The 16,585-nt window shown below is 41.1% G+C and overlaps 1 protein-coding gene across 5 annotated transcripts; it reads left to right on the top strand.

Annotated features, from left to right (window-relative positions):
* The first annotated feature begins 1,106 nt into the window (after nucleotides 1–1,106).
* On the top strand, nucleotides 1,107–12,081 carry TMEM187 (transmembrane protein 187). 5 transcript variants are annotated; one of them, XM_072626249.1, is made up of 5 exons: nucleotides 1,111–1,298; nucleotides 1,785–1,926; nucleotides 3,014–3,124; nucleotides 3,874–3,935; nucleotides 11,115–12,081. In XM_072626249.1, exons 4-5 carry the CDS (start codon nucleotides 3,933–3,935, stop codon nucleotides 11,913–11,915), a joined length of 804 nt encoding a protein of 267 aa, XP_072482350.1. In that variant the 5' UTR covers nucleotides 1,111–1,298; nucleotides 1,785–1,926; nucleotides 3,014–3,124; nucleotides 3,874–3,932; the 3' UTR covers nucleotides 11,916–12,081. The 5 variants fall into 5 exon arrangements, with proteins under 5 accessions (XP_072482351.1, XP_072482350.1, XP_072482353.1 ...); XM_072626250.1 differs by lacking the exons at nucleotides 3,014–3,124; nucleotides 3,874–3,935 and having other exon boundaries at nucleotides 1,107–1,298; XM_072626248.1 differs by lacking the exons at nucleotides 1,111–1,298; nucleotides 3,014–3,124 and having other exon boundaries at nucleotides 1,642–1,926.
* Nucleotides 12,082–16,585: the final 4,504 nt, after the last annotated feature.

Below are 16,585 nucleotides of genomic sequence, written 5' to 3' on the forward strand. Positions count from 1 at the left end.
CCGTCAGGGCCCCTTTGGATGCGTGTCATCCTGCGGGATTTTATGCCTCCTCCCTGAGAGCCGCCATTTTAGCCCCGCCCCTCTCCCCCATAGCGACAGTAAGTAGTTTTCTCCATCAACACTAAAAAGATGGCGATGGGCGGAGGGGGAGGGTGATCTCCCGAGTACCCGGATGAAGACTAGTAGAAAAGTTTAGCAAGAGACCTCGACCCGGGCAGTCAGCTTTTGAAATGTGTTCAAAGACACTCGGCGTTGAGGAAGCCACTTAGAAACAAGGGAGTCAGGGTTAGTTAAGTGCTAAACGCAATGCGAATTTGGAGTCATGCCTTGTATCTGGGAGCTGCCATATTTTTTTTTTCCGCCCCTCAAAACAAACATGGCGGCGATGGAAATACCCGGATGAGGGTGGTCAAGTTTGTGGGAAGGAAAGCGGCGTGATGTGGGTTCGTTTGAAAACAAACATGGCTGCGCTGGTGCAAGTGCCAGGATGTGGCATCCCTAGCTGCCGTTGCCAAGGCTGCTCAAGATGGAGCTGGGCATGCGATTGAGACATACGGTATCACCACCTTCCCACTTACAGTGCCTTCATTACTTTATACCCAAATTCGGAGGCGGGGGCGGGTGGAGCCGAAGAAATGGGCTGCCATTTGATATGAATGTAGCCTCGGTTGCCTGGGAGCCGCCATTTTAGCTCTTCAAAACAAAGATGGCGGCCAGCTGCCCATGTGGAGCACCTCCGCTCCACTGCGGCTGAAGATGGCCGAAGCGGACGCCACGCCGCCCGTCCTTGCGCCTGATTTCGGCGACAGAACCCGTTCCCCCCAGAACGAGACCTGGCGGAGGCCGGAAGGGCGGCCGGCTTATTGGCTATTCCTCACGCCTCTTACCAGGGAGCCGCCATTTTGGCCACTCCCTAGGGCCGGCCTTCCCCCCCGCCCCCGCCTTCCTTCGCTGCCAACAAAGATTGGGGCTGCCGAAGGGTGCGCGACCGTTACTCCTCCCTTCCCGCCACGCCTTAGGAACCCTGGATTTCCCCTTTTAGGGAAGAAAATGGTGGTCCCGGAGCCCTGTCCATTCTCTTTTTTCCCCGCCCCCCTCAGCTCCCCGGCCATTTTACAGCGAGGCCCAATAGGGAACGTCAGGGCTGCTTCATTCTGACGGGCTCAGGGTCATTTATTTCTATACGAGGGCATTAGAAAGGAGTATAATCTTGAAAACGCGGCAGCCTTGACTAGCTGAATTCCTGCGCGCCAACTAAATGGGCGGGAGAGGAAGGAGGAGGAGGAGAGGCGGAGGCAGTAAGTGGCTAGCCGCCATCTTCTCTAACTCGCTTCCCTTTCCCCGTAACAAAAATGGTGGCGCGGGTCCCGGATGTTGGCGGATGGGGAGGGGCACAGAGAGAATAAGATGCAGTCCAGGTGCCGGACTACCCCATGTCCATTGGGCTGCTCCCTCTCCTTCCTGAGCCGAGGTGGTGGTGGGGAGGGGGTGTTTGCATTCTCACGAACTTCCCACAAGCCCTCAGCGAATCCCCGTGCTCCATTAGCCACGGGCGCCATTTTCTGTCCTCCTAGCAACAGCCCTTCCCCCCTGCCAACCTTGCTTAGCAACAATGTTTCTCCCCCAACTCGGGTTCTGCGCATGCGTGTACGGTGGCTTTCAAACGTAACAATTTTCGAATTCGAACTTCCAAACTGGAATTACTTTCGATGAGGACGGTGGTCAGGTCGGGCGCCAGGGACTTGCGTGGCCGCCCTTCCTGAGACCTGTCTTCATTTTGACAGGTGTTTCAAAGTTAAACGGAAGGGAAGGGGGACCGGAGGGGTACGCAGGCGGCAGCGGCCGCTACCGCCCCCTCCTCCCCACTCCCGGAGACTGAGGTGGGTCCCGCCCACCGCGGACCCAAAGAGCCGGAGTCCGGCTAAGGTAAGCTTGGGCCGCCTCGGCCTCCGCGCCTGGCTCCCTTTCCAGGCTGCAGCGAACACCGCCCTGCTCCTGGCCTAACCCTCGTCCCCTCGCTAAGGAGAGTCCCTCTGGCGTAACGTCCAGAAAAACCAAGTCTCCTATCCTTGTTAACTACAGCCGGCTAACCGACTGACGTAATCCCCGCCCTCCCTCGGCCCAGTTAACGGAAGCCAGCCCACGGCCCTAGGAAAGCCCCGCCCCTGTCCTAAGTCCCGCCCGTCCACTGCTGCCCGCCCACTGACTGGGGTAGCGGCCTGGTCTTTCGGATACTTAACCCGCCCCCTGACGTAAACCCCCTTCAGTTAAGTGCAGTCCGCGTCCCGCCCCCGGTGGAGCCACCCCCCCTGCTGGGTTTAACCCCGCCCCGCCCAGTTAACTTGAGTCCCCCCCCTTTCCCCCCATCGCCCGAAGTCCCCATCCCTATCCTCGTTCACTTAGTCCCCGGGAGAAAAATATTTGCCAACCGCCCTGTGGGGACCAATGGAGTCTCCGCTGATGCTGAAAGGTCCTGATGGGGCAGAGGCTTGGGATAAGCTTCCACTGCCAGCCAGTAGGGAGGCGCGGTCTTTTGAGCCCCGAAGTAAAACGGTCCCTAAATTTTCTTGCCTTAGAAAAGACATTTTGGCTGCGGGGCGAGGAATGGATTAAAGATTAAAGGCTGAGAAAGTCATTGGGAGACTCCAGTGGTCCACGAGACGAAGTAGACCGAGTCTAGGCTAGGGCTGTGGTACTGAGGCAGGTTAGAAGCAGCCTCAATCTGAATAAGGTTTTGGAGACAGGTTGCACTAGTGGAGAGAGCACAGACCTAGGAGGCAGGGGGCTGCTTCCACAGATGCTACATCTTTGCAAATAAGCAGTTATTTTATTTCTGATTGGTGCTTGTGGAAAATGAGGGAGTTGAACAGATTACCCAGATACCTTGATTCAAGCTCTAAACCCATCATCCAGTAATCCAGATTCAATGCCCTCTGCCCCCTAAACTTGCCATAACCAACAGTTGCCAAGTCAGAACTTTTCTCTCACTTTTACCTTTTCTCCTTCCACCTAGGATCCTAGGTTGTCCCATTTGATTATTTCAGCAGCAAAGGAAGCAAAAAAGACTACATACCTGTCTGAGTTCACCTCTCAGCTGTATCTTAGGAAGTTTCATTACCAGCAGGCAAGCTTGGGTTTCGGGAGTGAACAGTTGGGGGCTTCAGTGATAGCCCAGTATTATCCTTACTGGTCCCCACACCCCTTTCATTCCTAGAACTTCAGGTTTCATTTCATTTGTTGCAGGAGCCTGGTTTGGTCTTCAGCCTCTAAGGCCATCCTCACCTTGTATGATGTTTATACAGTTCTAGGGACTGTACATTTAGTAAGAACTAGATCTTCAGGTTGAGGTCCTTTCATCTGCTAAAATGGGAGGAGGAGTGCTGCTGGGAAGTTAGAAAACAGAGGAGTTGGTAATCCAGAAATAATGACATATACTTAGGCATAGAAAACTACAGGAAGGGGTGTGTGAAGATGGGAATGAAATCCAAGAACCTGAAATAAAGGGGCATTCCAGTAGGAGTGATATATCTTAACTGGGGACTCCCGGATAATTTCCCTGAAGAAAATTGGAGGGAAATTCTTTCAGATGGTTTAATGCCCAACTGAACCAGATCACCAAAGGAAGGCTTATTCAAGCCCTAGTGAAGAATTGAAAGTGTCCAGCAGGGGATAGGATGAGGAAAGGCAGTGCAGAAATGGAAAATGATAATCCCAAAGGGCATTTGTACTGAATATGTTGAGTTAGAAAGTCGAATGAAAAGATTGCTTCAACTAGTTCTACCTCAGATTCCCCATATTTAAAAAAATTCAACTAATAGTATAAGTAGAATTTTGATTTACTGGAATCTTCAATGAGAATTTCTTTCTTTTAAGGTAAAGAGGCAACTGACAAGAAAAACATCTTTCTTCAGGGATTTAAGAGACTAACTTAGATGGTCAGTACATACCCAGCCCAATTTTCTTCATCCTCTATAGCTACAGTCTTCTATGGTAATCATTGATGATGACAGTGATGACTGAAACCCTACAAAATCTTGAATCTTTAAAACAAAATAGTCAAGATACATTATTAGTAAAATGCAAAGGTAGATACTAATTTGTAAATACTTTCAACTTTAGTTGAAACCAAAATGGTTTCTACACAGATTTTCTTGTGTATTCAATTCCATTCTTTTCTTCTAGCTCTAGAAGACAGTAAAAGGTTAAGTGACTTGTCCAGGTTCTCAGAGGTGGGACTGTGCTAGATCCCCCTGGTTCCCAGGCCAGCTTTCTATCCACTAATCCTTGGCTGCCTCTCATAATAATAGAACAGCTCAAAGGAAACACAGGATGCACAAATTTAGAGAATCCATCCCAAATGTTCACACGGACTATTTGTTCCTAACCTACTCTACTGTGGTAGAGGATTCTGAGCTCATTAGTCTGATCAGCCACACACTGAAACTTGACTCTAGCAGTGATGTCATTTTGTTCCTCTTGGAGAAAAAAGGACAATAACCAACCAATACATAATAGTAATAAAAGCTAGCATATATTCAGCACTTTAAGTTTTGCAAAGTGCTTTAATGTATGTTACCTCACTTGATCCTCACAACAAACCTGAACTATTATTCCCATATTAAAGGAAACTGAGGCTAAGATCAGTTAAGTAACTTTCCCAAGGACACCCAACCAGTATGTGTCAGAGGCAGAATGGGGACACAGGTATTCCTGGCTCCAAGGCCAACTCTCTATCCACTAAGCCGTGATTGCCTCTCATTGAATAAGAATAATAAATAATCAAAATTTGTATAGTACTTGAACTTTAACAAAATACTTTCTATTCATTCATCTCCTTTGTTCTTTAGAGCCCCACAAGGTAGGTACTATGAGTACCTACATTTTTATAGATGAGGAAAGTGTCCCAATTTGGTCTTTCCTGAATCGCAATCCAGCAGCACTCTTTCCGTTCTACCTTGCTGCTGCTTCTTATAAGCAATACTTCATTCATTCAGTTCACCATGACAGCTCTTTATTGAGTACCTACATGAAGAAAGCTCTTTTGTGAAATGTTTCAGAAGATATAAAAATGAGTAAGATACGATCCTTGCCCTCAGGCAGTTTATGGGGGAGGGGCAAACACACAAATAATTATAGTTCAAGCAGACTATGCAAGTACCTAAGAAGTACAAGCAATGTGAGGAGGGTTCAGAAGGAAAAGATATCTAGAACTCAATGCCTGACAATCCTAGGTAGTCCCCTGAAGAATAAATCAGTTTCCCAGATAGCTAAAGTCAATTCCATTTTTTGTTCTTTGTTTAACTTTTTATTAATATCTTTTGTTTTCACATCACCTGTATTTCCCAGTATTTCCATCCCAGAGAGCCATTCCTTGTAAGAAAGAATAAAAAGGAAGGGAAAGAAACAAAGCTAACCAACACATTGAACAGCTCATTCCTTGGCATGCCACATTCCATACCCCTAACTTCCATCTTTGCAAAGAAGAGGATGAGTTGCCTCTATTTCTCTTTTGAGGAGAATATAAACTTACTCCTTTGAAGCTTAGTAAATTTTTTTTATTGAAGCCATTTGGAGCAGAAATATTTCTACAATAAGGCATACTTCCTTAGTTCCTTAAATAAGTCCCTGGCTTACAAAAAGTTGTGTTTTGCAAGTATGCAAGTAAGTTGTTTAGACTTGGAAGACAACAAAAGAATATAAGCTTCCCACAACAATCTCTTTAATAATATATTTGAAAAATATTATTGTAGTGATAGTTACTGGATCCTAACTACAATGAATAAGAATGTTTCTGTGGCAAAATATCTTCAGAATCCCAACCTGGGGTTCCAGAAGTCCCCTCCCCTGAGCTGATGGAATTCTGGCTGCAGGCCCACAGCCATCCTGGATAGTGGGAAGGGAAATAACTGTGGGAGCATAAGGCCTCTTGTTATTGGGGACTCTATAGGGGTACTTGTCCTTGGGAGCCAGCTCCCTTTGTTTTTTTCCTCTCCCTCCCCCTTTCCCACCAGTTTCTCTTGGGCTGCACCATAGTACCTGTGCTTTCCAATCAGGTTTCTCTACTGTGGTGTCATTACAGGACAGAGCGTATCCTCACAAATAGCCCTTTTAAGATTTTGTGAGGTATTTTACACCTGCTGTTGTTCAGTGGTTTCAGTCATGTCCGACTTTTCATGACCCCATTTGAGGTTTTCTTGGTAAAGATACTGGAGTGGTTTGCCATTTCCTTTTCCAACTTGTTTTACAGATGAGGAAACTGAGGTAAACAGGGTGAAGTGACTTGCCTGGGGTCACTCAGCTAGTAAGTGTCTGAGGCCAGATTTGAAATCAGGTCCTCCTGACTTCAGGTCAGGTACTCTATCCACTGCAGCACCTAGCTGCTCATTTTGCTGTTAGCAGCACCTATGGAAAGGGACAAACTAAAGACCATAATTCTGAACCATCATGTCATAGGCTGTTAGAGTTGAGAGGGACCTTAGAGAGAATACACCCCCACCATCTCATTTTAAAGATGAGGAAACTGTACCAAAAAAAGTATTTCACGGAGCTAGAAAAAAAATACCAAGATTCATTTGGAAGGACAAAAAGTCAAGAATGTCAAAGGAGCTAATGGAAAAAAAGGTAAAGGAAGGAGGTACCAGATCTTAAACTATACTGTAAGGCAGTAATTATCAAAACTATCTGATGATACTGGCTTAGATATAGGTAGATCAGTACAACAGAGTAGACATACAATCCGCAGCAGCAGACAAAAATAGTAACCTAGTGTTTGACAAGTATAAAGAATTACGTTTTGGGGATGAGAATTCATTACTTGGTAAAAATTTTTAGAAAAGCTGGAAAGCAGTCTGGCAGAAATTGGACATGCCAATTTCCTCCATGTATCAAGATAAGGTCAAAATGGATACATGACCTAGATATAAAGGGAGATATTAACAAAAAAATTGAAGAACATGGAACATATTACCTATCAATTAATGAACAAACAATAGATAGTGTTGTGAGATGTAAAATGAAAAAAGATTTTGTGCAAATAAATGTCTCCAAGATCAGAGGGATCTTTGCTCAAAGATTCCTCAAAGCTGTTCTTAAAACAATACTGCTGTTACTGTATGCAGTATTCTCTTGGTTCTGTTCATTTCACTCTTCATTATTTTGTGGGGGTCTCTCCATGCTTTTCTAAAATCAGTGAGCTCATCATTTCCTATAGGACAGTAGTATTCCATTACGAATACATACCATAACTTGGTTCAGCTGTTCTCCAATTTATGGGCATCCTCCCAATTTCCAGTTCTTTACCACCACAAAGAGAGCTGCTATGAATATTTTAGAACATGTAGGTTCTTTTCCATTTTCCCTAATCTTCTTGGGTAATAGTAGTATTGCTGGATCAAAGGGTATGGGCAGTTTAATAACTCTTTGGATGTCATTCCAGATCTCTCTCCAAAATGGTTGGATCCACTCACAGATCCACCAGTAGTGAATTAGTGTCTCAATTTTTCCACATCCCCTCCAGTATTTGTTGTTTACCCCTTCTATCATTTTAGCCAATCTGATAGATGTAAAATATTTTGCATTTCTCTAATCATTGATGACTTCGAGTGTTTTTATATGACTATAAATTGCCTGTTCATATCCTTTGATCATTTATCAATTGGGGAATCACTTGTATTTTTATAGATCTGACAGAGTTCTTTACATATTTGAGATTTAAGACCTTTATCTGAGAAACTGTCTGTAAAAAAGTTTTCCCCCCAGTTTTCTGCTTTCCCTCTGATCTTGGCGACATTTATTTTATTTGCACAAAATCTTTTTTTCATTTTATATCTCACAGCACTGTCCTAGGTAATATGTTCCATGTTCTTCGATTTTTTTGTAATATCTCTCTTTATATCTAGGTTATGTATCTATCTTGATCTTATCTTGGTAAATGGTGGACACTGGAATGCCCAATTTCTGCCAGACTGCTTTCCAGCTTTCCTAACAATTTTTACCAAGTAATGAATTCTCATCCTCAAAACTTAAGTCTTTACACTTGTCAACTTGAACAATAATATAATTATTATAATAATGACTATTATTAATAGTCATTCTGACTTTTACAAATACCCCCATTAATTGCAAAAATTCTCTGGAGGAAAAATGCTGTTCGAATCCAGAAAAAGAAAAATAGATACATATATTTCATAAATACATCTGTATATGTGTGCATGCACATACATATATGTACATGTATGTATATATGTGTTTGCATGTATACATGTACAGATTTGTGTCTAATGGTAGCCATCTCAAAAGTTTGAGTGGGGAGGGAAGGGGGAAAAAATCACATGATAACTTTGTTGTATATTTGAAAGAAATAGCAAGTTGTATAAATGGATCTGCAGTGCAATCCTCTGTTTTTCTATCCCACTTTGTTATGAAAAGACTTGTTTATTAAGTTCAGAATGAAATAAATTATTAAAACTATATTCAAAAAAGATGAGGAAACTAAGATGAGGAAACTAAGATCCGGAAAGGCCAAGTGACTTGCTCCAAATCCCACAGTTAGTTGGTGGCAGGACCAAGTGTCCTGACTTCTAAGGCCAGGACCTTTTCTGCTGATGTTGTGCCTAACAGCAGTAGCTACAAGGGCAGGGGTTAGGGCTCCAGGCTTATTTTGGGAAATTTGTCAGTTTCTTCCCTCCTTGTCAGCTGCAAGTATACCCAGTTTTCACTCCCATCTAATCTGCAGCTTATTAACCCTAATTCCAAGGGACTTTCCTTTGAGTAAAGTGCATTAGATTTCATGTTTGTGATCTGTGACATTGTTTTGGCCAAGCAGAGGCCATTTGTACAACATGCTGTATGCTTGTAGTTGCTGGACAATTGGTGTCTGGGTAAGCAAAGTATTTGGTTTGTAAGAAATGTCATCTTTCACTGTGAAGCTTGAGCAGAGTGCTTTCTCTTAGCCCTGGACTCAGAACTTGAGTCTTTTTGTATTGTGGTCCTGGCAATCTTCCAGATATGATTCCAACAAATATTTTCATTTCCAACAACAAATTACCTGTCCTTTTCCTGGCCCAAGCCACTTCCATATTAAGGAATTTCTAATGCTACCTTTTAGGATTTTTGTTCAGGAAAGATAGGCTTGTGTTTCCTCTTCTGTTCTCTAATGACAATACCAAAACTATTTATAGCCTGGAAAGGGGGAAAAAAAAACCCCAGCCAGTTGTCATGAAGCAAACTTGAGCATATCTTGCTTTGGTTTTGTGCTTAATATACTTGAGAAGCCAGGATAAAGGCTTCCTAGGCTCCCTAGCAGTTGGTCCTCTTGATAATGTATCAGTGTTTGCTTTGTAGCATGTTGGAAGACCAAGGCACACACAGATCTTTTCAAACACTAGGCAGACAGTAACTTGATATTTATTTTATTCTGTTTTATATACTTTGGCTGCATGTACACTGAAGTCTAAGCTTCTCTCACATGCTCTGGTTGCTGCTTTTACGTACAGGAAACTGCTTAAGCAACCAGCCTTCCTGATAGTCATCATGCATAGCCTCCAAAGGAATAATCTAAATTTCAGAAACACATCAGAGGATTTGACTCTGAGGAGCAACTTCTGGGTGGGATTCACTTGTTTGGGGCAATTGCCCCCCAAAGAATATCTCTTTTCATCACACCCCCAGTGCCTGAATTTTTTTTTCCACTTGTTTGGTTTTTTTGCCTGAAAATTCTACTGACCAGATGTTCAGTTGGGTTAAAAAAAATCCTTCAAAAACCCCCTGATGACTCTGGTAAGATTAATGAGGTGATATATTCACATTGAGGAAATGGAAATGTCAATGGGGGATGGGGAAGGAAGATAAATGATCTTGAAGTTTAGAGTCATTTGTGAAGGGAAATTGGTCTGAATAGGATGCTATAACATTGGACTTAGAACATTGGGATGACATTGAATAGTGTTTTGAAGAGAGAGGGTGCCAGGAGTATAAATATTTAAAAATTTTCATTATGGTTGGTCCTTATCAGAAATGGAGAAAAACACCTTCCTCCTGGGACCCAGGATTTAGGGTACTACTATAATTCAACTGCATTATGGGTTAATAATCTATTGGTAATGTTGTTTCCATGAGAAAAGGAATTCCAGGTTTTCTACAACATAAAAAATATAACTGCCTTATTTGTTGGCATGTTTGAAGGAAGAAATTTGAAGAAATCATGTCTGGACTTTCCTGGGCTTTCCTTGCCCAAAATATCAGTGATACACACACACACACATATGTATCTGGCCACCTATCTATCTAATTTATCTATTTAGCAAAAGAAAAGATAACTAGAAAAGTTTAAAGTCTTCCATAGACAGGAAAATAAGACTATGAACTTGATGGAGGCCAAAAAGGAGACATTTTAGATGTCAAAGAAAGAACTTGGTAAAGCTTCTAAGAAAGTAAAGATTAGGTATCATGAGAGGAAAAAACAGAGCAAATGAAACCTACATGTTTGGTGGAGGTTTAGTTTCACTTTTGATTTTTTCTTTCAGTTATGAAAAAATGAGGGGTTCCTAGGGTACCATGTGGACCCACGCTTGCTCTTGTTTTGATCATCTAAACTTTAAGTCATAACCTGAAGAAGAAACTATGGAATTGAAAAGCAGAATGACGCAGAATATTTTCTCTTGTGTTATGTTTTGGTTTTTTTTTTTCTCGTGGTTTCTCCCATTCATTTAATTCTTCCATGCAACATGACTAATGTGAAAACGTATTTAAATAAGAATGTATGTGTAGAACCCATATAAAATTGTATGCTGTCTCAGGGAGGGAGGGGGAAGGAGGGGGAGAAAATCTAAGACTTGTGGAAGTGATTGTAGAAAACTGAAAACAAATAAATTAAAAAATAAAAAAAATTAACCTGAAAAAGAGGAGGAAGTTTTCTCCCTTGGTACCAACCAGCGGACACAGTTTCTGTCTGTGAGAAAACTCAGAAGGTTCAATTTATTAAAGTCTTTTTTCCCTGTACATTTAATTGTAGGGGTGGCATATTTTATAACAAACTTTTGAGATTAATTCAGAAAGAATTGACAAAGGTTTCTATTTGACTTTGTAATCAGGATTTGCTCTGATTGTTGTTACAGATGAAACCAAAGTATCACCGGGCCTTGATCCACGTGCTTCTTACAGCCTGTGCATGCATTGCCACTGTCTACACTGGGCTGTTTGATGATATCTTTGTTGAAGTTGGCTACAAACATTATGCAGAGGTTCCCGTTCCATCTTTCCCTACCTTTTTTGCCATGCCTTTCAATTCCGCTATTAATCTTGGCTACATGCTGTTAGGATGCTACTGGCTGCTGAAAAGCAAGAGAGTCTTTGGAAATGATGAAGATGTAAGACAGATCCATTACCTGAAAAATGTCTTTGCAGTCATGGTCCTGATTTATGGTCCTGTTCAATGGGTACGCATCTGGACCCAGACTCACTATTCTGCTGTTCTGGACCAGTGGTTTACCTTGCCCATTTTTGCTTGGTCAGTGGTCTGGTGCCGCTTCGTAGAGAATGGTTGGCAGCCCTGGCTGTTCGTTTGTATTGAGTGTATATCCTTGGCTAGTTATGGTCTTACCTTGCTCCACCATCTTGGATTTGATATAGCCCTAGCATGTCACATTCTTGTTGCTATGTGGAGTGCCATACATGTGCACCAGGAATATGGAGATAATGTCTCTGCCATATACATCAGCCTAGCTTTCCTATTTTGCCTGGGCTTTATTGTCCTTAAGCTGGCTGACCACTGGCTTGCTCAGTGGATTCTCTTCAAAGAACTGACTGGACACTTCTGGTCTAAACTTTGTGATATCATGCAGTTCCACTGTGCGTTTTTGTTCTTGACACACTTCAGTGGTTCTCAAAGACGCATTGCTGAGGAAAAGAAAATTTGAGTGAACAAAAAACGCTTCTAAAGTGTTTTAGTTGACACATACATTTGAAAAACAGTGTTCCAGCCAAGAATATACATCCACTCCATGCTTATGCCCAGTTCACTTTCTATTGACCTTGTTCATGTTTATCATGGGCCAGTAAAATAAAATCTGTCAACTAAAAAAATGAAGACTCTTCCTTACCCCAGACAACACCGTAGTCTTGGATCTTCTTCATCTACACTATTATCGCATTTAACAAATGAATAACAAACAGCACCACTAGACTTGCACATTTATTGGAAATATACAAATATCTACCTATATGAGAAATATATAGACCCTGGCATAGTTCATGCAAGTCTCTTCAACTCAACAAACATTAAGGGTCAACTATGTGTAGGATACCTTTTTAGATATTAAAAAATGAAGTAGTTCCTACCCTTAGGAGTGAGATGTGGATGGGTTCTTAGTCCATCTTGTTGCATAGCTTCCCTGAAAAATATCCATAAATTAGGGAGGGCAAGAATTAGGTATATAATAATACTAATTATATTAATTAATGAATTAATAATATTAATATAATTAGTAATAATATTAATTCTTTAATCTACCTCTCACAGAAGATACTAGACATGCAATAGGGACCTGGTAACTGTTTGCTACAAAGACAAATGAAACAAAAGCTCATTCAACAACATGGGGAGAGCAGAAATGGATGGGAGGGGAGATAGAGCTCCATCCACTTGAGTGCAGAGTGCATGACAGATGCTAAATGTGTTATTATAAAGTTGTTCAGTCACGTCTGGTTCTTTGTGACCCCGTGGACCATTCTGTCCATGGGGTTTTCCTGACAAACATACTGGAGTGGTGTGCCATTTCCTTTTCCAGTGGCTTAGTGCAAACAGGATTAAGTGACTTTCCCAGAGTCACTCAGCTATTAAAGTGTCTGAGGCTGGATTTGAACTAGCATCTTCCTGACTCCAGGGCTAGCCTTCTATCTGCCAAATCCACCTACCTGCCTCCTATATTTCTGAATTAAGTTTTGGGTGAGGGAGACATTTTAGCATGACCCTTCCACTGCATAGATGAATGGCTTCCAAGCTTTTTTTGAGCAGGCGCCCCCAGTGTGTCTATACTTATAAACTATATACCTATACTACTGTACAAATAATTATACATATTATGAAATAGAGGTTTTAAACAGATGAGATGAATAAAAGTTGATCTTAGAGTCAATATAGAGCCACTGGAATTCAAACAAGTAGGGTGACATGTTCAGAACTGTACTTTAGGAAAAATCACTTTGGTGGAGATTGGATTGCAGTGGGGAGAGACGAGGCAGGGAGGGAGACCAATCAGAAGGCTACTGTCATGGACCAGGTGAGAGGTGATGAGGGTGATTGAGAAGAGGACTCAGATGCAAGAGATGTGGAGGCAGAAAGTACAAGATTTGAAAATTGACTGGATAAGTGGGGTGGAGGGGGAGGGAGGGAGGACTACACTGAGCTTGTGATTCTGGATGACCTAAAGATCATGGTACCCTGGGCAATACTAGGGCAATTTGGGAGAGGGCTATGTTTGAGGGGAAAGATAATACAAGGAGATGTAGGTAGGATCTATGGCAACTCTTCCATGCCTGCTAACCCAAAATGAAAAGGCATAGGGAGGCCTTGAGGGAACAGGCCTCTTACCTGTCACTGACTTAGCCACAAGGGAACCAGGAGGGTATTTTTCCAGTGACTCCTTTGAAGTGGCTGCTGTAGGGAAAGCTATGAGCTTGTACAGTGGAGGGAATGTTGGAAAATAAGGGTTGAGCCCTCCTCCACCAATACAGACCGGCAACCCCTCTGAAACTTCTCCTCTTGGAGAGGTGATTTAGAGACCAAGAAGTTAAAGTGACTTGCCCACAGTGACAAAGAGGTGGGGATTTGAATCCAGTCTTCCTTGATCTGAGTGTCCACTATGTGGGCATATTTCTCACTGGTGTGTTGTTTAATTGAATGATTGTGTACACATATGAGTTCTAGCGGCTGTGGACACAAAGGCAGTCCCTTTGAGTTGGGGCAGCTAGTTGGTACAGTGGATAGAGTACCTGGTTTGCATTCAGGAAGACCTGACCGAGTTCATAATCCAGTGTCCAACACTCACTTAGCTGTATGACCCTGGGCAAGTCACTTTACCCTGTTTGCCTCAGTTAGAAAACTGTAAAATAAGTAGGAGAAAGAATTGGCAAACCACTCCAGTATCTTTGGTAAGAAGACCCCAAATGGGCCCATGAAGAGTCAGGCATGACTGAAAACAACTGAACATCATTAATGAATAAATTAAAAACTATTTTTAGGAAAATCATTTATTTTATCCTTTAAAAATTTGCATATATTTTATAAATGAACTCAAAAAATTTTTTTTACCAAGAGGGGTATATGATCCCCAAAGTTTAGAGACCATTGGTATAGACAAAAAGTGTCATAGGATTTTATTTTTTTTCAATTTTTATTCATTTTAAACATAAATACAAAATGAGAAGAGAAAAAAGAACATTTCTATGTACACAGAAGAACACAAGAGAAGATTTAATATAAAACCATAAACTTCCATTTCTTGAAAACCTATGTAATAAATCTTACACATTGTTTTTAAAGCAACCCCACTTTTCTGTGCTTTCTTCTAGGTTTTCTTTTGTTCTCTGATGTGCACTTTTTATTTTATTTTTTTCCTCCCTCCCCTCCTCCATGCCCTAGAGAAGGCTATAACTAAATGAATATATATACACACATATTATATATACATATATATGTACACACATATCTATAAACATATATGGAGGAAGGGAGAGAATGTGGAACTCAAAGCTTTAAAGATGAATGTTAAAAATTGTTTTTGCATGCAACTGGGAAATAAGATGTACAGGCAATGGGGTATAGAAATCTATTTTGCCCTACAGGAAAATAGAGGGGAGGGGGATAGAAGAAGGGAGGATGATAGAAGGGAGGACAGACCTGGGGAAGGGGTGAATGGGGTGCGTGCTGTCCTGGGGTGGGAGATGGGGAGAGGTGGGGAGAAAATTTGGAATTCAAATTCTTGTGGAAGTGAATGTTGAAAACTGAAAAAAATAAATTATATATTAAAAATGAAAAAAAACCCATATACATATACACATACACGTAAGATCATGTTATGCATATTTCTAATTGTCATCTCTTTCTCTGGAGGTGGATAGCATCTTTCTTCACAGGTCCAAGACTTCCCTCGTTTTTCTTAATCGATCAGTTTATTGTTTCTTATATCACAGCAGTATTCCGTCACAGTCATATCCTATCTGAGAGATGTTTATGAAAATCCTTTCCCAATTTTGTGCTTTCCTTCTAATCTTGGCTATGTCAGTTTTATTTATACAAGAAAATTTTTAATTTAAAATAATTGAAATTATCCATTTTACACTTTCGCAATGCTTTTGCCTTATTATGTAGTTTAAGTTCTGATACTACTGAATCTTTCCCTTAAGTTTCTTTCGAATTCTTGACCTTTTGTTCTTCCAAATGAATTTTGTTATTATTTTTTCTAAGTAAAATAATTTCTTAGTAATTTAATTGGGATGGCATTAAGTAAATAGATTAGATAAAACTGTCATTTTTTAAAAATTATATTGACTTTACCTACCCATGATCAATGAATACTTTTTCAATGATTTAAATCTGACTTTATTTGTGTAAAGAGTGGTTTATCTTCGTGTTGATGTAGTTCCTGTGTCTGTTTTGGCTGGTGTATTCTCAAGTATTTTATACTTTTTAGTTATTTTAAATAGCCTAAAACAATATTAAGTAATATTAGTGACACATAATGTAGTTTCCCTCTTTTTCTCTTTTAATTAAATGTGTTGTAGCTTTAACTTTGTCTGAGATCATGATTACTACCCCTGCTTTTTTTGCATAATAAATCCTACTCCAACCTTTTATTTTATCTGTTTATAGCTTTCATTTTTATTGTGTTTCCTGAAAGCGATATGTTGAATTCAGATTTTTAATCCATTCTGCTATCCATTTCTACTTTATGAGTAAATTCATCCTATTTACATTCTGTCATAATTACTTATTGTATATTTCCCTCCAGTCAATTTTTCCTCACTATCCTTCTTGCTCTTTTTATCCTATCTCCCTTACCTCTACCAGCTTTCTTGCCCTCCGATTCCTTAATTTACCAACCCCTCTAAGAGTCCCTCCCTTATCCTCTCCCCCCACCCTATCCCTTTGCCCTTTTATTTCTTTTTCAATTTAGAAGACTTTCATACCCTTATAGACATATATATTGCTTTCTCTTTAACCCTTTTCTAATGAAAGTAAGGTTCTAGCACTTCTCCCCTCCTCCTCAATTGCTTCTTCTGTATCAATTTGTTCTTTCATATCTCATTTGTATGAGATAATTACTCCTTCTTATCTCTCCCCATGAAGTTTTATTTTTTTAAATCACCTGATCATACACTGTTCAGCCAAGCCTCTCTTTCAAACTACTCAAATAATGATGACAGTCATGAGCATACTGATTACATTTTCACATATAAGAAGTAAACAGTTTAACCTTAGTGAATCCCTTATAATTGGTCTTTAATGTTTACCTTATATTTCTCCTGGATCTTATATGTCAATGTTATAGGGTTTTAGAGGTGAATGTGCTCCCCAACAGCTGAGGCA

Source organism: Notamacropus eugenii, chromosome X (assembly GCF_028372415.1).
Source record: "Notamacropus eugenii isolate mMacEug1 chromosome X, mMacEug1.pri_v2, whole genome shotgun sequence".
Lineage (NCBI taxonomy): Eukaryota > Metazoa > Chordata > Mammalia > Diprotodontia > Macropodidae > Notamacropus > Notamacropus eugenii.